General features: G+C 39.9%; 2 protein-coding genes across 4 annotated transcripts in view; one reads left to right on the forward strand and one right to left on the reverse strand.

Annotated features, from left to right (window-relative positions):
* LOC133537608 (clathrin heavy chain 1-like) overlaps positions 1–9050 on the forward strand; it is a 34089-nt gene extending 25039 nt beyond the window's left edge. The window contains exons 26-34 of one of the 3 annotated variants that reach the window (XM_061878782.1): positions 530–679; positions 1277–1408; positions 1545–1655; positions 1759–1929; positions 2005–2226; positions 2961–2981; positions 6145–6182; positions 6295–6370; positions 7471–7617. In XM_061878782.1, the coding sequence (XP_061734766.1) occupies positions 530–679; positions 1277–1408; positions 1545–1655; positions 1759–1929; positions 2005–2226; positions 2961–2981; positions 6145–6182; positions 6295–6325 (876 nt within the window). In that variant the 3' untranslated portion in view covers positions 6326–6370; positions 7471–7617. Of the gene's footprint in view, positions 1–529; positions 680–1276; positions 1409–1544; positions 1656–1758; positions 1930–2004; positions 2227–2960; positions 2982–6144; positions 6183–6294; positions 6371–7470 lie in introns of all 3 variants that reach the window. The other 2 variants (XM_061878780.1, XM_061878781.1) reach the window with 2 other exon arrangements.
* Positions 8175–20546, reverse strand: cfap45 (cilia and flagella associated protein 45). The gene is made up of 12 exons (XM_061878426.1): positions 20529–20546; positions 20380–20481; positions 20217–20317; positions 18678–18822; positions 18441–18611; positions 13387–13565; positions 13187–13316; positions 12981–13127; positions 12782–12895; positions 10174–10367; positions 9883–10107; positions 8175–9805 (listed from the first exon to the last, which is right to left on the reverse strand). The coding sequence occupies exons 1-12, from the start codon at positions 20544–20546 to the stop codon at positions 9745–9747; spliced, it is 1587 nt and encodes a 528-aa protein (XP_061734410.1). The 3' UTR covers positions 8175–9744.
* Positions 20547–23359: the final 2813 nt, after the last annotated feature.

Below are 23359 nucleotides of genomic sequence, written 5' to 3' on the forward strand. Positions count from 1 at the left end.
ACGGCATGCACAACAAAAACAAAGCAACAAATATCGCTAACTTAAATCATGAAATGCAACCTTACCCGAGCTAAAACGATACATGATTATCTTGAAAGTTGATACCAATTTCTTTGACCCAGCTACACAGATAATTTGTAGACCTCCAGGCTTTTCCAAATTTTCATTTGTTTGTAATGTAGAATGATGTCTGGAGTACCAGATAGTTTGTCATGTCTGAGTACGCGACGGATGGATAATCCTTCATATCACAAATCTTATTTTGATAACTTATAGGGATATATTCAATTGCATATTTGCATTGTTGCTCTTTTTTTTTTTTTTTAACTGTTTATCTCTAGGCCCCTTGCGTACTCAGTTTGCACTCTGTTTGCTTCACAGTAGCCATGTTGGTTTGGTGGCCCACCACTTCGTTCATTTTTGTTCAAAAATTACATGTCCGAATACAACTTATTTAATAAACACCATGTTTGGCGTAATTAGGTGCTGTCAGTAAGGTGTTAAACCATGAATGTGTGTGTTTGCCTAGGTTCTCAGGGCAGCTGAACAGGCGCACCTCTGGGCAGAGCTGGTCTTCCTCTACGATAAGTATGAAGAATACGACAATGCCATCATCACCATGATGAACCATCCTGCTAATGCCTGGAAAGAGGGCCAGTTCAAAGACATTGTAACCAAGGTAAGGAGAGGTAGTTTTTTAGCATGGCAGAACTAGTATTGCTTTCTTGTATGACATCTAGGGTTGCGTTATTGACTATTTTAGTTATCGAGTAATCGATTAATTTGAACACACTTTCTAGCCTCAATGCGACTTTTAGGGGAAATAGTTGAAATAAACAAGATTTTTCTAACAAAATTTATATATTTTTTTTTTTAATGCACTTAACATTGAAACTGCACCATTAAGAGAGTGTCATTCTGTATTACATAAAATTAAAAAGTAACAAAAAAACAACTTTTTTGTAGCCAGATGAACTGGAACCAGGTAATGGGTAATAAATAAAGAACCAAATTAAACAAAAAGTAAATGGGTTGTACTTGTATAGCGTTTTCTACCTTTAAAGACTCTGATAAAGTATGATACAATGAGGGACATTGTTTTTAATAAGTGAACACATCCATCCATCCATCCATCCATCCATCATCCATCCGTTTTCTAGTGCTTATTCTAACCTTTGGGGTCACGGGGGGCGCTGGTGCCTATCTCAGCTACAATCGTGAACACATACACATTTGAAAAAGTATTAAGTGACATATTTGCTTTTTTTCTCTCTAGGTGGCCAATGTGGAGCTGTATTACAAAGCTACCCAGTTTTATTTGGAGTTCAAACCCTTGTTATTAAATGACTTGCTCATCGTTCTCTCACCAAGGCTGGACCACACGCGTGCTGTCAACTTTTTTAGCAAGGTGAGGGGCTAACTTTGTATTGCATTAGTCGTGAAATTCTTAAAAAATGAAACAATTTTAGGGTCATTTATGTCATGATTTCCATGTTAAAGTTGTGTAGTCTTTATGATTTAATGTGTGTGTGATTCTTGCACAGATGAAGCATCTACCGCTGGTTAAACCATACCTCAGGTCGGTCCAGAATCACAACAACAAATCTGTCAATGAGGCTCTCAACAACCTCTTCATTGTCGAGGAAGACTATGTGGTATGTTAACAAAAACCCGTTTCTTTTTTAAATGTTTGAATTTTTGGTTGAAGTTAAAACATTTTGGTCCTTCTTGTTCTTACAAATGCTTACTTGCACACAGGCACTGCGCACTTCAATCGATGCTTACGACAACTTTGACAACATCTCGCTGGCCCAAGGCCTGGAGAAGCACGAGTTGATCGAGTTCAGAAGGATCGCGGCATACCTTTTTAAGGGCAACAATCGCTGGAAACAAAGTGTGGAGCTTTGCAAGAAGGACAAGCTTTACAAGGTGTGTTGATGGAAAATTAGCACAGGCATCAGTTGACCCCATTAATGTGCTAAACTCCAGTCTTCTTTTGCATAGGATGCCATGCAGTACGCATCTGAGTCCAAAGACATCGAACTGGCAGAGGAGCTGCTTGCTTGGTTCCTGGAGGAGGACAAGAAGGAGTGTTTTGCTGCCTGCCTGTTTACGTGCTACGACTTGTTGCGGCCGGACGTGGTGCTGGAGACCGCCTGGAGGCACAACATCATGGACTTTTCCATGCCATACTTCATCCAGGTCATGCGGGAATATCTCAGTAAGGTGAGTTATTCACACATGAAGAGGTTAGGACACCACATTATGGAGTCCAATACATGAAATAAGCATGGTTATATTGTCATAGTGACGTTTTCGTCCTGCTAGCAGATTGTGGAATATAGTATTCGCAAAATCTAACACAAATAAATTGAATTCTTCAGAGGTGTTTTTACCAGCTGTCACTAGATTTTTGATTTGCAAATACTATTTCACATCAGGCAATGTAGCATCAGCTACATCAGTGTGCATATTCTTACTCCCCTTCTTTCATTAATGCTGTTTTAATTTTTTTTTTCCATTGGGATTTCCATCCACTCAAGCTACTTTCCCATACAAATGTCTTCCAGAGGAAATATAGCATTTTTCTTTTGTAAATGGAGTACAGCCACTTTAATAACAACAGCGGTCATTAGCTAGCAAAATAAGGAAGATTTGATACTTTGTATCTGCTTTTGGTAAATGTACATACAATCATCTTAAAGTAGTTGGGTGAGTTCAGATGTCACGTTCTTAGTCACTCGTCTGATTATTTCACATTTGTAGCTACAAAAAAACCTCAAGTCTGCATTTGTATCAGAAATGGCCTTATTTACCTGCATTCCTCTGCGCTTTTGTGTTCTCTTGTCAATGTTAAGTCCCCTGTTTGCTCCTTTCTCACTGTCAGTTTCTACTGTGGGACATTTCCACAATCTTTTTTTTTTTTTCCCTTAAGTTGCCTCTCTGAATTTCCTTTCCAGGTTGATGCGATAAAGGAAAAGGTGAACGTTGCATCAGTTTCCTAATCGTCCTTACTGACTCCCCGCCCTTCCCCTTTCCTGTTGTAGTTTGGAGTCGGTGGGGGGTAAAGCTAGCAGGAACTGCATGACCCCTTTCCCACTTTGTCACTATGCTGCTTTTACATGTGTACAACTGTCTGCATCTCCACTTAACTATTTCACCCAAGGCCAGAGTGGGGCTCTTCACACCCTTCCTGTAAGGGTCTATGGGGAGGAGTTGGACAGAAATCTAAGATTGGATTTATTCTATGTGGGGCACAAACCACTAAAACAATGATGCATTTTTACAAATATTGGCTTGCCACGGATAAAGCTTTATCCAGAATACAGGCTTGGTACTCTCTGCTGTTGACCACTTCCCACTACATGGTGATTGAAAAGAACTGCTTTTTTCAAAATACTTATTTGATTTTTTTTACTTAAAGTTTTACAAGCAATGGATATACGACAGTCCCTCCAGGAATTTGCTGCGGCTAATTCAACCAAATCTGGCATATTATGTGCGGCCTCACAACTTAACCCGCACATTTTTCCCAATCAGCGTAATTTTCACCAACCGATTTGTCTCTGAGTGGCGTTTAAACGCGCACATTAACTGTCGAAGCAAACCTCATGTATTTATTTATTTAATCTTTATTTATCCAGGCTAAGGCCTTTAAGAACAAGTTCTCATTTGCAATGCCGACCTAGCAAAGAGGCAGCATTTACTGTAGATGTTTGAAATGTTAATGTGTGATGAAAATCTCACTTACGGACAACAATTTCTACTATCGATTGCGTTTAATGTTTTACAAAAGCGCTTCACGTGCAGACATAAATGTGTTAAAACACAAATGGATGTTAAAGATGGACAAACACATTTCAAGCGTAAAACATACACTGAGAATGTCTGCAACTTGTTGACAACAAAGCAGACAGCGGACAATAAGAAAGCCTCTGTTGGTATTTATTTCTGTAACAATAATGAATTATTAGTACTATTAGTTATATATAATTTAAATGGTACAGTAATTTGATGTTGAGCTCGAAGTATGTGCTTTTATTACTGTCTATTGTCTACTTTTGAGTCCGTCATATAAAACAAATAAAAAGTTAATAAAGTATTTGTTTTCCAATAGTTGTTGATATCCTGTGCGATTGATGTTAAGATTACAAGGAACAGTTAAAACATTGATAAATTTAGCAGATCACTGATCTAATGTTTTCAAAACAATAAGCCTAGTCAAAACATCAAAAAAGGCTGTTACAAATTCAGGTATTTTAGGCCATAACCATTTTTTTTAAAGCCCACAAAATCCTTGAGGGACTTGTAAGAGGATACTGTTTAGTATGACATTTTATTGGGTACCAAAATTATCAAGTTTATGAGCAGCAAATCTTCCACTCCTCTTCTTTGAAAGTGAAGAGTCTGCCACTCTGGATCACTACTGTACTACGTTTGCATCTTCAGTGTACAGTCTCACAGACTTCTTAATTCATTCTAACGTTAAACTAGTTGTTATTGCCGAACTGGCTTCCAACCATGCTGTTATTTTTGGGGCTTAGAATATTTCCTTCAGGTAGACAATGATTTTGCAGTCATTTCTCCTTCTGTGTGCTTAAATTCCTGTGCTTGAAGAGAAGATTAAAACAAACATCAGCTCCACACATTTGTCAAAGAAGATCATTTGTGTTCATTGATATCTTTCCCAACACAACACTGTAGTCAAATACACTGTAGTTCCGGCAGCTTATTTAATAAAAACGTGGAGTAGCACGCATGCGGTAGCATCATCAGCACAAGGCTACGAGACATCGTCGTTGGCTGTGCCTGCTTCTGGAAACGCTGAAGTGGCTGTACAAGAGCATCCTGTCTGCCCCTATTCCACTCTCCCTCCACTGCGAAACTGTGCTTCTCTTCTCTCTTTCTCACGCACTCACACGTCTTACAGATGAACGTAACCAAAAGAAACTGCTGCTTCCGCATGTCTCTCAATCCTTCTCTTTTCTAATTAAAAAGTGCAACAGCCTGCGCAACCATATTGACTTAACACTAGTAAACCAGACACTATGTGGAGAACTGAACCTAACACCAGGACAGGGACAGCATAGGCATTCCCTGCACTTTGTCAGTGTTCCATCTGCAGATGGTTTCTAACTTGTTATCCTGGCTACCTTTTTTACTCTGCTGGCACTTTCCCACTGCTCAGCTGCTTTCTAGGAAAACTTTTAATACGCTGAGGATCAAAAAAGTTTCAACATTTTTGTTGTAACACTGCTTTTTTAAGGTCATTCGGAAGGTCATGTATTAACCGTTTTCCCCAGAGGAAATCATGGAAATTGAAATAACTTGATCCAGGTTCGAACAAGGGTCATTTCAACAATACATTAATAGTCTTACAAATGTGGAAAAAGTTAACTTTCAGAAACAAGACGAAGCAGCCTGTAAGTTTGTTTAGATTCTTTTCACTACTTGTTATTCTAGATTTTTGGCTAGTCACTTTTTAAAAAAAGAAATAGGTAGAGGCGTTTAATTGCTAGCTAAATATAGTAACAAAGTTGTGACATTTGGAACTCTGATCCCTCCTGCTCCTTCTTCGTTTTCTCTTGCAGACCAGGTGCGTTCGAATGTGCTGTAGTGGAGGTGACCTAGCAGCGCCAAATAACTGAACATATGGGAAACACTGGAATATAATTTCTAGTTTATATTAAGACTTTAAACAAAATGTCCGGCTTAGGATTTTTAAGTCAATGTTATACCAGTGGGATTTAGGACAAATGTTTGCCACATGGGAGAAAACAAATGTTTTTAGATGCACTATAATGAGGCAATAAAACTAACCCACAATTATAAGAGGCAAACATCGCCACAGGTCGTCTGTACTGGTGACAGGTTGGTTCTCTACATACTATTTCCAAAACTGTAGAGTAGATAACTGGAGTGGCTGGATGGGTGGGACCATTATTGCCACGTAGATGTGTTTTTATTATCTCCCTTCTTAATCCTCTGCATTAGACTGTTTATCCCCACAATGTTAAACAAATGAGAGCCAGTCAGTCAGTAGCTGCCTTTTAGTGCCGTAGTTGTTTTAGCTGCTTAATGAAGGGCTTCTTGCAGCCTGGTTTCATTTAAATGTGGACAGTACTCATCTCCTCCATTGGTCAGGAATGGTCCCATCCTTCAGCCAGTGAAATAACTCAGAGGTCAGTTTATTATAAACACTGCGTCTTCAAAAAAAAAAAAAAAAGAGAGCTTTCGGCTATGTAAGACTTTGCCAGTGGATTCTTACACGCAAACTGCTGTTCCTTTCCACAGGTGGACAAATTGGAAGCCTCTGAGTCCTTAAGGAAACAGGAAGAACAGGCCACAGAATCTCAACCAATTGTTTATGGTGAGAAAACATTGTTTTTGTTGTAAGACTGAAGTGGAAGTCTAAGACAGAAGTGTCCAAAGTGAGGTCTTGCTTGTTTTTTTATTTTCCCACGTCACTTAAATTGAGAGGGGAAATCTTTAGGATATTGTCAAACATTCCGGGGAATGTAGGTTTTGTTAATAATTATTTGATCATTGTTTTCTTTTTTTAAATGTTTACATATTGTAAACTGAATAAAAATGCATGAACATCTCTGTTGCTGTCAATTGCTGACCTATCTAAAAGCCTTTTAATATTAATAATAATAACAAAGAGCAAATACTCTTTAAAAATATTTTTTGTATTCCGCCTGGAGGTTATGTTAGTTAGTAAAATAACTCAAAGTTATGGATTGATTTTCATGAAACTTTTAGGAATGGGATACGGAACAACTGATTAGTTTTTGGCTTGTCCGCATAATTTATACTACATACTTACTTTTACGCTTCCGTGTGTGTGCGTGCATGAACTGTATCGCAGAGAAAAAGATAGTGGAGACACAGAGTGATCAATCTGCTCTTTCATTGTGCAATGGATATCAATCAATTTGTTTACTTGGAACATGTTAAAGAAAATGATGCCAGAGTGATCAGTCACACTTTCATTTAACAATTAAATTTGTTCAAAAAGGTTAGCTCAAAAGATTATGGCCAAATTTGTATTATGTTATGAGCGAAATGGGATAAGAAACAAGTGATGTGGATCATTTCTCATACGCTATCTTACGTTTGTTACAAGGTTTAACTTGCCTGTGTATGCCAGTGGTTCCGCTTCCACCCAAAGAGACAAAGACAGTAAATGACTGACAAGAGGCTGTTTCTTTCATTCCGCTTTAGATGGCTACCTATTTAAGAAAGGTCCTAAATACATTTTTGTGGCTGTTCTGGATTATAGTCTGGATTTGGGCCGTTTTTTTTTTTTTATCATGTCCTGGCGGAGGTCTGCGTTCCTGAGTGCTTTTCTAGTTTTTACAGCAGTTTTTGTCAAATTTACTTATTCTCTTTTTTTTTGGTCCTCAAATAAGAACATTTGAAGCATTTGACTCCTAAAGGTTAACATATATTTGTGCACTGTTTCAGGCACACCGCAGCTCATGCTAACGGCAGGGTCCAACGTGGCGGTGCCCCCCCAGCAGGCGTACGGCTACGGCTACACAGCAGCACCAGGCTACGTACAGCCGGCACCACCACAGACCAACTTTGGATACGGCATGTGAAGCCCCCACTTTTCCTCTCTCTCTGTCTAGTTTGTGTTCTTCTCCAGCCTCCCATGGTCCTCTACCCTCAACAGAGGCCATAAGCAAGCCCACTCATACTTTTTATTTATATTATCTTGTCCTGTTAGCAGACAAAGAAAACATTTAAATGCAATGAAGGACGTTTATTTGTATTGTTTGAAATTGGACCACGTTTGTTACTTTTCCCCACATTCCGTATTTATGACTCCTTGTTCTTTGTATGTTTTTTTTTTATTGTTGATTTATTGGTTTGTCAGTGGAGGTGGACTTGCTAAAGCTGCGCAAAGCAGTTGGAGGAGCATTGGATTTTGCATTCATGTGAGAAGAGAGAAGCTCTAATATATGTCCGAACACGTGAGCATCTTTAACCTTGTCTCGTTTGTCCGACATGACATTGTATATTTTGAGGAGAAAAAAAACATAGGGTTGCATATAATATTTGAACATAACAATATATTGCCATGTGAATGGCTACCCCTAGCAAGTAAAGTAATGATAGTATATTCTGCACAAGTGTGTAGCTTTATGATGTTTTTGAATGCATACAGATGTACAGGTAGATTCAGAAGTATTTGGGCACCACTATGGATTTGAAATGTTCACTATCCATTATGGCAAAATCATAAAAACTCACTGTGCAAATACTTTTGCAGCTAACTGTATGTCACTTTATGATTGAGTCAGTGTGTATAAGAATGTGTGTGTGAGACCCAATGATGATGGTCTGAAAAATAATTTTAATCCCCGCAGCCCTCTGGTCCCTGCTAGATGTTGGCTCCTCTTCCTGCGTGTATTTAGGTGACCTCTTGTGCCGTGTACAGTGCTTGTGTGAGACTGTATCTGTGTATGTGCAAAAAGAAAGGGCAGGACTAAATGTACCACACTTGTGTATTTACCCTCACTGTGCTGAGGTCTGCATTTATTTCCTTTTTTTGGTTTGTGTACAGATGTTGAACATGAAACATTGTAGTCGGTGACACAACCCCGCCCCTCCATACGCACGCCAACCTGTTCTCTCGTTTCCTCCTCCAAGACTTTTACGATGTTTGAATAACAGCGGGATGGAACATGCAGATGGTTCAAGAAAATAGTACATCCACCTATTTGTCAAGAATCATGTGAAGTAAGACCGTATTTACCTTCATGTTCATCCTAGATCACTGTGTGTGTGTGTGTGTGTGTGTGTGTGTGTGTGTGTGTGTGTGTGTGTGTGTGTGTGTGTGTGTGTGTGTGTGTGTGTGTGTGTGTGTGTGTGTGTGTGTGTGTGTGTGTGTGTAAGTTTAGCCCTAACCTTACGTTCACTCCTTTTGTTGTCATGCATATGAATAAATACATAAATAGAGGGGGCCCTGTCATCAATAAAAGTAGAAGGATATGACCTAACTGAAAGGAAATACTAGCCTCAATAAAACCTAAAAAGTGTGAACATGTTTTCTGTGGAGTCGCGTGTGTGTAAATTAATGTGGATTAGACAGCCGTGCAGAATTGATTTAAATAGCTACATATGTGTCCACGTGGGGAAGCAGCACATCCAAAATGTTTAATATGGACCTTTGTAGGTATTTGTATCATACATTATAGTGTTGTTAGAATTTTATATTTACAATACATTGTTTTATTACATCCAAAAACATTTTATGCTGCTACAGTAACTTTTTTGTTTCTTGTAATGGAATTATCTGGAACATCCATCCATCTTCTACCACTTGTCCTTCTCGGGGTAGGGGGGGGAAATGGAGCCTTCCCAGCTGCACTCAGGTAAAAGGCAGGGATATGGCTCATCGCAGTGTCTGGAACATGTTAAGTTTAATATCGATTCTTTAGAATGTGTTGAGGGTTTTTTTGGCGGTATGTGTTTCCCCCCTAGATGTACAGCCAAATGACTTAACTTAAAAATAAATTTGCTGATTGTCCCCACCCAACCCTATTATCCAGGTATCTGCCACTGTCTTTTTCAATTACAGAATTGCCCTTTCCGTATCCAACAGGCTATCAAATCATTGGCTTATTTTTCTTGTTTAGTGTAGTTGTATTGATGTTTCACACAATTTTTAGAATGTGGACACAACCGGCCCTATGGGATACATTGTGGTCCTCGACTGGCACTGTGAGGGAATCAAAGCAGCCAAGCCTTCCTTTCCACTTCACTGCAGTATTTGTCACTGAGCCCAGTTGCCCTGCGCAGACACACACAGAGCTGTCAGTGGACAAAGTTGTGCGTTACAAAACATTCTTGTGTTGTCCTCCCACTCACTTCAGCTCTTTCAGCTTTTTCTGTTTGACCTCATTGATGCGTTTGCGTCTCTGCTGGGCCTCCCTGCTCACTTGCTCCGCCTCCTTCAATCTCTCTTTGCGCTTGGCCATGGCAGACTGCTCCATCTCCTTCACTTGTTGTCTGATGGCCTCGGCGTGGCTAAGCGCGCTACGGCGCTGCTTCTCGTCGTCTTCTTTCTGTTTGACGGCGGCTTCCTGTTGCGCCCTGTCCCAAAACGGAAAAGTTTACCATCGGCCTGACTTTTGATTTTCAATGGTTGTCTTTTCCTACTTGAGGACCCTCTCAAACTCAGCCTTCTCTCGGCCGGCCTCCATAGACAGGAGTTGCTCTTTGCGCTGCACCTGCTCCAAGCGAGCGGCCCTCAGTGTGGCCTCCTCCTGTGCCTTCTTGGCAGCCAACTCCTTCTGCTTTCTCCTCCATTCTCTGTCCGCCATATCTTGGTTCCTTTTTGCTCGCAGCTCGTCCTTATAAGTACGCAATAAAGATGAATTTTAAATGCACAAAAAAAAAAACACAATAGGCCCAAACACTGTGCTGCAGCGCACACAGAAGTCATCCAATTTCGCTTAATTCACTTTCGTCATCTACATATGCTAGTGACTGAAGGTACGCGTTTAATTTGCCAGTCATACAACAGAATACATGAGATTTTTTCTGACATAAAATAACAGAATTACTACCAGAGATTGCCCTGTAACTACCGTATTTTCTGGACTATAAACTGCTACTTTTTCCCCATGCTTCGAACCGTATGGCTTATAAAACGGTGTGGCTATTTTTTGGCATTTTTCTTCTCCAGCGACAATTTTTTGTATTTAACGAATAGTTTTGATATAGCACGGACAGACACTGAAAACGTGTTTTATTGTTTGTGCTATGGCACCGTTTTTTGGACGAGTTTGCTAACTGTAGGTGCTGTGGGTTGAAAATGTACATCCAGGTTTGTGCCTTGAACCGAAAGTATAACTGTCTACAGTGTTTTTTGCTCAAAAGCATCCTTCATTCATCAGTCTACGCAACGTTTGTAAGTTTTACAATACAACAAAAACAATTCATACTTACTAAACCGTCCCATGTGTGATGTCTGTAGGATTGTTTTCATGCATTTTTGTACGTGCTATCGTAATGTAATCAAGCTAGCGTCTTTAGCATTAGCAAAAATGCCAGCACATGTCTGTCTTAGTATTCTTATCATACAGTGGCATTCTGTCTGTATTTTTCGGGTTTTATAAATTCACCAAAACCCTATCGTGGACGTATTGAGTCTGTTTAGCTGAATGGTGAGCGAGCTTCTGCAGCTATTGGTTCTATGACGATGACCTATGTTTTGTTTTACCAAACGTTTTACTGCCGTGTTACAGGCACTGTTTGGAAACAATTAAAGCCAAGTATTTCACTTAATTTTGTGTGACGTGATTCAAGAGGTTGTGATTCAACAATCGATTGTCTAATCATGAATCTCGACACACTAACGGGCGATCCTTTAACAAAACATGTTTCTCGTGCTGTTATCTGTCTGATAAATACACCACAAGGTGGCGCTGGTCTTAAACCCATACCGCGAATTGAGGGCCGCTTTAATGGTTAGCATCTAGGCCGCACAGTCCGGAGATCTGTGTTCAAATCTCCATTTGGCTATGCTGTATCTCTGTATAGAGCAGGGGTGTCTAACTCATTTTAATTGAGGGCCACCTCGTAAATGTGGCTGCCCTCAGAGGTCCGCCTGTAACAGTAAACATATATGCATATGTAACACCCCCGTTACACGGTTTGTCAGACCTGAGGCACATTCACCCGGGCACAGCTGTAACTTCCTGGCAGTAAACTTGTAGAAAATAGTTCTTCTCAGGTTTCTCTATTTACATTTTCACACTTTGCACTTTTTTGTTACACTTTATTAAGCATTTCTTACATATTATGTATTGTTCACCTTCATTAAAATAGGTTATTGTTAAGTGTTTAATGTGATTTTAGATTTGTTAAAATTTTTTGAGTGTTTTCCATGGTTGTGTTGACATTTCCTGTCTTTTCTGCTTTGATAGCTGAGTGGATTATAATCGGAGAAAGGTTACATTTGAATATGTTTTTAAATATTTAATATATTTTCTTTCTGGTCCTTATTTTGATGGTTCATAAGAAAATATCAATAATTATTGATATTGACCGATATAAAACCCATATATAGAGTTTTCAGGAATATTGCCCAGCCGCAACAAAGCGACCAGTCCGTATAATACAACATATCATCTGTTTATTTTATATAATCGTCTACGATGGGCAAAATCTTAACGAGTCATATTTGAATATAAAAATTTTAAGTCGAAGAAAGCCCTTAATCCGTTCAAAAATATCAAACCGAATCTTACAAAAAACACCAACACTGAAGGCAGGGAAAGAGCCAAGCAGATAGATGGCCCCTTTAATTTTGCTAGAAGTTATTTATTGGATTCAATAGTGCTTTTCACATTCTTTATCAAAGTTCTAGCAGTGGCAACTTTCTTTGGCCCCATGGTGACTTATTTTGCAGGAATACTCAACAAAACAAAAGCACAGAGACTGAGTCACTACAACCCGTGTTTCGGCACTCAATTCCGCGGAATAAAATGACAAGTGGGGCATACAAAAACCAAGTTACCACTGCATGTACATTTGTTAAGCACTACGCAGATCACCATACGCTATGCTAACTTTTTCTCTTGACTTTTTTGTTCTATGTTCTGTGGGGTGCCAAACATTTTTTGTAATGTTCGGTTATAAGTATGTAATGGTATTCTTTGAATATAATATATAATGACGCAGGCCAATAATATCATTTGAATGGCTCCTGGGCCGTTCTTTGGACACCCCTGCTTTGAAGTGAGTTCAGGCTTTCCCTGACCTGGTCTGCTTTGTGGTCCCTGGCTTTTTCCTGCTGAGCCCTCAGCCTTGCGATCTCCATCTCCTTCTCCTTCTTGATCCTCCTCTGTTCTGCTTCGTAGTCCGCCTCACGTTGCTTCACGCAGGAGAAACATGGGGGATGAGAGCTTTAGAAGCAATCTGGGTCTCAAACTGCACGAAGTGCTGCAAGAGTGTCTAACCAGTTTATTTTGGAGAAATTCCATTTCTCTCTTATCTGCAAGCTTCTCTTCCTCCTTCTTCTGTTGTTGCGCCTTCAAAGTCTCGGCGTTGATCCGCATGACCTCCAGATGCAGACGCTGTTGCTCCTCCCTCTTCTTCTCCAAGGCCTGGACAGAAGACAAGCATCAGCGCTGTTTGTGTTTCTGTATTGTGTGTATTGTGATACCATTAGTTCCTCCAGGTTCATTCTGGCTTGCTTCTCTCGGACGCAATGTTTCTCCTGCTCCTTCAGCTCATCTTGCACCAGTTTCTCCTCCAGACGCTGCTGGATCTGCTCAAAGATTTGCTGCTTCCCGCTGAATAACACACACAGAATACAGTCAATTGTAGATCAAACAAAAATGGTGCAGATCTTTGAACCTTCACCAGATCCTCTCTTGCTTGTGCTGCTCTTCTATCTGCTCCATCTTTTCCAGAAGCCTGCGACGTTCTACTTCCATCATGGCATCCAGACGCTTCTGCTCCTCCAGCATCTCCAGCTGTATCTGTCTCTTCTCCTGGATCTGTGCGTCACGCGTGGCTTGGCACTGGGCACCGAGAATCAACTGCAGGACACCAGGCACTGCTTTCAAATTATTTATTTTTTTTCTAACAGATTAATCACACTTTTGAATTTGGGATTACCACCGGTTATTACATACTACTTTTAAAAAGACCCCGATATTTAGAAAAAATTGTCATTCAGGAACATTTTTTAAATATTTTATGCCGGTGTTTCTTAACCATAGGGCCATGGCCAATCGCCCACTAAATATCTGTTTCTCAGCTGTGGTCCGTATGGGCGGCAGCGGTACTCAGTTGTAATACACGTTCCCACCACTTGTGGCAGTAATGAGAATATCAAAGAAACGGAAGGAGTGGGTGCCAATTCACAGAGAAGTTCCTTAAGTGCAAAACTTATGTCTAAAGTGACAAAGCTGTATTTTCATTTGTACTTAAATTGTATTCACAGTTTAGTTAAGTTAAAGTTAAAACTTAAAGTACCACTGATAGTCACACACACAGTAGGTGACTATCGGGAATCATTTTGGTGATTTAACCCTCGATTCCAATTCTTGATGTTGAGTGGGAGGTAATGGGACCCATTGTTAGTCTTTGGTATGACTCGTAAGATTATTAGTAATCTTACTCTTGATTTTTAATGATCTTCATAATTATATCTAATTTTGAATATCTATAGTATTTAGTATTATCAATTTAAATATTTGTATGCATTATTGCACAGTGTATGTATATTTATTTTTCATCAGTTTTCATAAGTCCCTTTTGCAGTATATTTAATAAGTATTTATTTTTCTAATCAGCCTGACCTAAGCTTCGATAACGATCTTTGTGGGTAATATGTATTATCATTTGTATAACATTTGACAGGGTTTATCCTGTTAAATCAACTTTAGCCATTGCTGTTAAATTATTTATTTTTTTCATTTTTAATGTAATTTATTTTATTGAATTAAGTTAAATTGATCCTGTTAAACCCTCTGTTACCCCAAAAGGGACAAGTGGTAGAAAATGGATGGGTGGATATCATGTTAAACTCTAAGTAGATTAGATATAGTTATGAAGATCATTAAAAATCAAGAGTAAGATTACTAATACAGTATTAATATTTGAGTGGGCACCAGGCCCTTGTAGTAAAAAAGTTGGGCCCCGTGGTCAAAAAGCTTAAGTTAAAGTTAAAGTACCAATGATTGTCACACACACACACACACTACTAGGTGTGGTGAAATTTGTCCCCTTGTTCACCCCCTGGGAAGTGAGGGGAGCAGTGGGCAGCACCGGTGCTACGCCCGGGAATCATTTATGGTGATTTAACCCCCAATTCCAACCCTTGATGCTGAGTGCCAAAAGGGGAGGTAATGGGTCCCATTTTTTTATCGTCTTTGGTTTGACTCGGCCGGGGTTTGAACTCCTAACCTACCGATCTCAGGGCGGACACTAACCACTAGGCCACTGAATAGGTTTAAGAACCCCTGTTTTAGGCTACATGAATGCACTACATTTATTTGCTCAAAAAATCGTAAGTCCTGAATCCAATCAGTGTGCTTTAAATTAAAATTCTCCAGCGAATATGTTTGGGGTCTCTTCACTCATCGTTGCACCGGCATATGCATTCACCTGATAACAACCCGCGCCACCTTTCAGGTAACCATCTACACAGTTAAGGAAAAGGAGCGAGTGGAGTCAAAATACATTGTTTGATTGATGCTATTGTTTTTTTGTGCTTAATCATGTTAGCTTGTTATTTTTAGGAAAGGACAAGGTTAGGATAGACTGTATTTATCCCACAATGGGGAAATTGTGTGGTTGCAGTGCAAATATAAAAAGTTCACAAAAACAAGGTTAAAAAAAACATGAAAAAAGAGCAAAACATCTAAGAAGATCAAGAACATAAAATAGCACAAAGCTGATGCAACCAGCTGCCACTTTAGTGGTGCCATTTTTCGATCCAATTGCCTACCGTTCAGCCAGGACTGCTTTAAGAAAGGGGATCAATGCTGCCAAATCGGACCATTATAATAAACTCCAGGATTTCTTAAATAACTCCGACCCTAAGCAGGTGTGGGAAGGTGTCAAAGCAATTACAAACTTCAAAAAAACAACCTCTCCCTCAGTGAAAGGCAGCGCCCGCTTAGCTGAGGAATTGAATAATTTTTATGTCCGCTTTGACAAAGAAAACACAGACTCAGCACTGCCCCCCCTCTCCTCCCACGACACGGCCATAGTCCTCAGCCCGCATGAAGTAAGACTCACCTTGCGTAACATCAACCCAAGGAAAGCTGCTGGACCTGATGGCGTTCTGGGCCGTGTGCTTAAGCACTGCACGGACGAACTGACAGATGTATTTGTTTCCATTTTTAATCTGTCACTGTCTACATCCTGGGTCCCTGCCTGTTTCAAAACCGCTACAATAATTCCCATCCCCAAAAAGGCCAACATCTCATGCCTAAATGACTACAGACCTGTAGCACTCACCTCCATACCTGCCAAATGCATGGAGAGACTGATATTGAAACATATTAAAAAGGCAATACCACCATCCCTATATCATTTCGCATACCGGGAGAACCGATCGACCAAAGACACCATTGCTATTGTAATCCTATAGGCTCTTGGAACATCTTGAACTTAAGGACACTTATGCAAGACTGCTCTTTGTCGATTTCAGCTCAGAAGGCCAAACAGACTCAGACCTAAGCTTCACAACCTTGGTCTGAACACCTTCCTCTGCAACTAGATTTTGGACTTTTTAACAAATCGCACACAGTATGTAAAAATAGGTGAGCACATTTCTGCCACGCTCATCATCAACCCTGGTGCCCCACAAGGTTGTGTGCTAAGCCCTGTGCTCTTCACCCTCCTCACACATGACTGCACAGCCTCTTCAACATCCAACCTCACTGTCAAATATGCCGACGACACCACGGTGCTTGGGCTCATCAGCAACAATGATGAGACAGCATACAGGGCAGAGGTCCAACAGCTGGCTTCACGGTGTGCTAAAAACAACTTGGTTCTTAACACTAACAAAACCAAAGAACTAATTGTAGACTTCCGCAGGAAATGGCAGAAAGAACACCCTCCACTTGTAATTAATAACAATCTTGTAGAAAGGGTCAAACAATTCCAAATTGTAGGGGTGACCATCACAGAATATCTATGCTGGGACATTAACACTGCTTCTACAGTCGGAAAGGCCCAACAAGGTATTTTCTTTCTAAGGAAACTAAAATGCGCAAACATTCTGCAGAAATCCATGATAAACTTTTACAAGTGTGCCATCAGCAGTGTCCTCACCGTTGGCTTTTTAGTGTGGTTCGCTAGCCGCACTAAAGCAAATCAACAGGCCCTCCAGCGAGTGGTTAAAATGGCAGGGAAAATTACAAGGACTATACTCCCACAGCCTGCTGCTTAAAGCGAGTACGCAACATCCTGAAGGACAGATACCATCCAGCACATGGCCTCTTCAACCTGCTACCCTCTGGAAGGAGGTACAGATCGATTCGCGCCAGGACCACCAGAATGTCTCACAGTCTGTATCCCCGGGCTGTTAGACTGCTAAATGAACAGCATGCCCCTTTGCTGCCCCCGACCATCTTATTACCTCTCTCTTCACCACCTCAATAATTGTGCTTGGACATTGCATTGCTGCAGCATCAACGCAACACCCATCAAACATCTGACTGTTCCCACCCCCCACGTCCCTCTATACGCGTTCTCATAGACAAATGCTAAGCTAAACTGTAAACTATGGTCAAGCTGCACATCAATGCGGTTTCTATGCCGCTGGACAAAGCTCAAACGAAATCCCGTTGACATGTTTGACTTAAGTGTTGTTTCTGACAATGGCAATAAAGGAATTGATTGAAAAGCATCCATCCATCCATTTTCTACCGCTTGTCCCTTTCGGGGTCGCGGTGGGTGCTGTAGCCTATCTCAGCTGTATTCGGGTGGAAGGCGGGGTGCACCCTGGACAGGTCGCTACCTCATCACAGGGCCAACACAGATAGACAGACAGCATCCACACTCACATTCACACACTAGGGCCAATTTAGTGTTGCCAATCAACCTATCCCCAGGTGCATGTATTTGGAGGTGGGAGGAAGCCGGAGTACCGAAGGGAACCCACACGGTCATGGGGAGAACATGCAAGCTCCACACAGAAAGATCTAGAGCCTGGAATTGAACCCAGGACTTTCGTATCGTGAGGCACATTCACTAACCCCTCTGCCACTGTGCTGCCGCTACAAAACATGCTTGGTGCAATCGATTCTGCGCAATTTAAATTATTGCTCTTTTTTTTGTTGTTGTTTTGTGCTACAAAGGTAAAACAACAAAAAATCAGCATTAATTCAAATTGCCCACATACGATTGCACCATGCATGTATTTAAAACAAAAACACCATTTCAACACCCACATACTTCTGTAATGCTCCACGCCCTTGTCTGTTGGGATGGGGTGGGAACAGCACGGCGGGAGACAAGAGCAGACCCAACAAAGCAAACTAGCGAGCCAACTCCGTCCTAGTCTACCCACTAGCTTTCGGCTAATGATGAGCGAGAATCCCTCCAGGGAGACCGAGGTGTCCGATACTTTCGCATTCAACTCAACCCCAGCTCCGCATCTCCTCTGGTGTGGCAGAGAGCCAGCAGCTGGTCTCCGGTGCAAACATGGCCATGGCCAAAAAGGCTCCCCTTAGACCGATGCAGAAGCTCCCAAAAAAGCACTGCAGGGATCACGAAAATGTCATGCCTTGTTGCAGAGTCCCGAAGCAGTCCAAACCAAAAAGGAAAAAAAAACACATGAAAACAAGAGGGAAACCTCAAGAATGCAAAAGGGGGATACACAAGAGAGCTACTGCAACCAGCAGCCACTACAGCACCGCCATCTTCACGGCCCTTTTTAAAACAGATCTTACCTTGTTGAGTTCTCTAATCTCCTCCTCCTGCTCCATCCTCAGGGCGTTGGCGCCCTCTAACAAACGCTGCACACGGTCGTGAGCCTCCACCTCCACTTCGCTCAAAGCCTCCTTCTCCTGACGGGACATGTCCGCCTCTAACATCTCTCGCTTCCTTTCCTCGGCAGCTTTCTGCGCACGCAGGATCAATTCATGACTTCTTCAATTATCTTTTGGTAATTTTGAGCTTTTTCCTACCATCTCTTCTTCTTTCCTCCTCTGACTGGCCACTTTCAAAGCCTCCTCCTCCTCCTTGGAAAGATACTTGGATCTTGAGGTGATCTGCTTGAAGTCAGCTGATGTTAGAATGATGGACTGTCCTGAAGGATCTCTGCATGGAACCCTGAAGAAGAATTTATTGTTAGGAAAACCTTCAAGATGAGTAATCCACAGGCTCAGCTATACTCTCAAACACACAAAGGACCAGTCCAACTGAAAAATAAAATACAAAACCAAGCTGGAGCCTATAAAATTAGATCAAAGGAGTATGCAGTTAGACCAACCGGTATTACCAAATATTAAAAAAAAAAGAAAAAAGTTACATTCAAACAAAGAAGTACGGTATTTTTCAAACCCATCTTGTGAAAAATATAAAGAACAAGTAAAAAATTAATTCTAAATTGATTAAATTCAAACAAAAAAATGTTGTTTTTTTCAAATCCCGTTTGGTGAAAAAATATCATGACCAAAAAAAAATAATATAAAAAAGAAATTTGACAATTATTAAATCCAAACACATAAATATGGTATTATTCAAATCCTATCTTGTTAAAAATTATATTCAACAAATAAAACTAATATCCCCAAAAATATATTTTTTAAATAAATACATTTAAACAAATAAATATGGTATCGTCAAATCACATTTTGTGAAAAAATATAATTGATAAATACAAAAAAAAAAATAATATATATATATATATATATATAATATATATATATATATTTCTTCTTTTTTTCATTACGGTTTTGTTCAAATCCCATTTTGTACAAAAATATATTTAACAAATGAAATAAACATCCATCCATCCATTTCCTACCGCTTGTACCGTTCGGAGTCGCGGGGGTGCTGGAGCCAAACTCGGCTGCATTTGGGCGGAAGGCGGTGTACAACCTGGACAAGTTGCCACCTCATCGCAGGGCCAACACAGACAGACAACATTCACACTCTAGGGCCAATTTAGTGTTGCCAATCAACCTATCCCCAGGTGCATGTTTTTGGAGGTGGGAGGAAGCTGGAGTAAATATCAAAAATGATTAAAAAATAATCAAATTGAAACAAATACGGTATTGTTCAAATGCCATACGGTGAAAAAATAGAATTATTAAATAAAACAAATGTACAAAAGATTAAGATAAAATGTTACTAAATAAAAAAAATAATATTGTATTCTTTCTAAACCGTTCTTGTGAAAAGGATCATTAACAAGTATAACAAATGTACCAAAAATTAAGACAAATTAGAATTGAATTTAAACAAATAGATTAATAAATAACAACACATTGGTGCATGTTGTTTGTATGTCTGCCCCACAGCCAGGTATAGGTCTTAGTTTGAATCCCGGCTCAAACCACGCCATCTCAAATATGTGGGGGGGAATACATTAGATTTAAGATTTAATTCAAAACTAATGTTTGAATCTTGGCTCAGACACTTGCCGCTAATGTGTATGGAGATAAAATAAATAAAAGATGATAAATGTATGAAATACTGCAAAAGAATTGTATTGCCTTTACCTGAGATTGCGAATTAGGTCTTTGGTGACAATTTGAATGGTTTGCTTCTGCACTGGCACTTCCTTGACTTCCTTCACCTTGCAGGCTGACTGTGAGGCCCTCTAAACATAAAGAACAATATTAAAATGATTCTCCTTACAAACACTCATGTTTCAGTCCTGACCTTTCTGGTGCTTCCAAACAGACTTTCATCCACCTGAGAGGAGGAGGCTCTGGTCTGGTATCGATATTGCCTCCTTGCAGATGTGGCGGAGGAAGTGGCACTCTGTAAGGTTGACAGTCACAGCCATCTTTCTCCAATCAATTACATACAGTAGGGTAAGGATTCATATGGCCCAATTCCTGGGTGGATCTCCCGAGAGAGGAAGAAGGGGTGTTAACCATTTTGCAGTGAGGTCTGCTGAAAATGATGGATAGTGCCACTCTACATAGCAAATGAGGCTGTGGTCAAGGTTGGAACACTCTACTGCCATTTGGCGGCTGAAGTGGATAGTAAACCACCCCATTTTGTCACGTTTTATGTGTCGGGTAAACTGCGATGAACGAGGCCATAGGAATCCCCTTCCTACTGTATTGTTTATTAGAGCAACTGTATGTTGTTCAGAATGTGACATGGATGTCATACAGTGTCATTGTACAAACCAATTAGACATTTACGAAATTATTATATGTCGTAATCATTGAAAAAAATATTGTTCACATGCAGTACCACTTGAAAGTTAGGACAGCCTTTTTTTTCAAGTTATTGAATAAGAAGTTGCATTCAAACTTTTGACTGATACTGCTGCATAACCTGGGCAGGCCAAAAGGGCAGATCAGAATTTAAGAGATTGAACCGTGTTGAATAAATGTTATAGTAATAAATTAATTTAAATGTAATAACATAAAGGCAATGCGAAACGTGCACAGTGGTCTCTTGCTCAAAGTTTGCGATTAGATTTTTTTATTGCAAATTATCAACCCTTACCTGATTTAATGTTGTTTTTTACGTTTGGCTAAACACTATTGCCTTTAAGGAGACCAAAGAAAATTGTTGTTGAATGGTAATATTGGTACTTTGAACTGACAAGGCTAGAACACATGACTAAAACGCCACAAAATATGACTGTTTTTTTGTTTAATTTAAGTAATTGAATTGACTTTTTAGGGGGAAAAAAATGGCTAAACAAACAATCATTGGTCACTAGATGAGATCAAACCAATCAGAGCGCAATGTTCAGTCACATAGCCACTGATTGGCTCAGCCTTAGACAGCGTTACTATAATACAATGATTCTCAAACGGTGGCGGGCTCCATCTAGTGAAATATTTTAATTAAATATTCAAACACGGTGTTACTGGTGTGTAATATTACAGTGGCCAGTATATTAAATATACTAGTTAAATAAAACTTCTGCCTTGTTTTAATGAATACTTAGGTCTATTACACTGCTGTATGTTAATGTTGGTCATTATAGTGATGCTTAGAGAGCCTCCTTTTTTGAGGTGGTCCTTGGTGAAAAAAGTTTAAAAACCACTGCTATATTGGAATAAACGAGTGTAACGGTGACTATATATGGTCTATATACTATATACTGGTATTTATACAGTGGGGCAAAAAAATATTTAATCAGCCACCGATTGTGCAAGTTCTCCCACTTAAAATGATGACAGAGGTCTGTAATTTTCATCAAAGGTACACTTCAACTGTGAGAGACAGAATGTGAAAAAAAAAATCCAGGAATTCACACTGTAGGACTTTTAAAGAATTTATTTGTAAATTATGGTGGAAAATAAGTATTTGGTCAACCATTTAAAGCTCTCACTGATGGAAGGAGGTTTTGGCTCAAAATCTCACGATACATGGCCCCATTCATTCTTTCCTTAACACGGATCAATCGTCCTGTCCCCTTAGCAGAAAAACAGCCCCAACGCTTGATGTTTCCACCCCCATGCTTCACAGTAGGTTCTTGGGATGCAACTCAGTATTCTTCTTCCTCCAAACACGACAAGTTGAGTTTATACCAAAAAGTTCTATTTTGGTTTCATCTGACCACATGACATTCTCCCAATCCTCTGCTGTATCATCCATGTATCCATTTTGGTAAAAACTCAACTTGTCGTGTTTGGAGGAAGAAGAATACTGAGTTTCATCCCAAGAACACCACACCTACTGTGAAGCATCGGGGTGGAAACATCATGCGTTAGGGCTGTTTTTCTGCTAAGGGGACAGGACAACTGATCACCGTTAAGGAAAAAATGAATGGGGCCATGTATCGTGAGATTTTGAGCCAAAACCTCCTTCCATCAGTGAGAGCTTTGAATGGTTGACCAAATACTTATTTTCCACCATAATTTACAAATAAGTTCTTTAAAATTCCTACAAAGTGACTTCCTGGATTTTTTTTCACATTCTGTCTTTCACAGTTGAAGTGTACCTATGATGAAAATTACAGACCTTGTCATCATTTTAAGTGGGAGAACTTGCACAATCGGTGGCTGACTAAATACTTTTTTGCCCCACTGTATGTCTACAGGGCTCTTATAATGGTAACACACATATTACAAGGTGGGATACAGGTTTTTATGCTCTATTATAATATTCAATTTATTATCAATAATTCCTACTTGGTGGAAATGAATGTACCACTATATTAACAGCAATAAACAAGGGGTTACTATACGTACTTTTTTCCCCCTCACCTTGTATCTATTCTTAAACAGCTGATTTATAGCCAACCCCCATCCCCACACTTCCTGTGCGTGTGTATTTCTTGCAAGAGATGACACATTACAAAATAATATCATGTAAATGCATAATGCAGCAGTATAAACACGTTAAAACACGTCTAGAAACAAAAACAATAAAAACCATACCATTTCTCCTTCCTCTTTTTCGTCCGGATATGGGCTAACCACACTTTAATAAAAGTTTGTTTCCAGAAAAGCTGCGTGAAAAGCGTCACGCCTGCGGTAATGTTTTCCCGTTACCATAGAAATGCTTGGACATATATTGCAAGGAGAATGACTACAAATAATTTTCTTTTAATTTGTTTTAAAATAAATGTGTTTGTAAAAAATGTGGATCCTCGGCGATCTACCCTTTTAACTACGTACTATATATTTATTTTGCAATTGCGGTGAAGTTATGGTTTGAGCACTAT

This window comes from Nerophis ophidion, linkage group LG18, assembly GCF_033978795.1.
Source record: "Nerophis ophidion isolate RoL-2023_Sa linkage group LG18, RoL_Noph_v1.0, whole genome shotgun sequence".
Taxonomy (NCBI): Eukaryota; Metazoa; Chordata; class Actinopteri; order Syngnathiformes; family Syngnathidae; genus Nerophis; species Nerophis ophidion.

Bases quoted from the DNA above. Each gene is read 5' to 3' on its own strand.
- cfap45 (XM_061878426.1), bottom strand. The intron at 13,566-18,440 runs GTAAGATCTGTT...GGTGTCCTGCAG, and splicing joins AGATTAGAGAACTCAACAAG to TTGATTCTCGGTGCCCAGTG. The intron at 10,108-10,173 runs GTAGGAAAAGAC...GTTTTGGGACAG, and splicing joins GAGTTTGAGAGGGTCCTCAA to GGCGCAACAGGAAGCCGCCG.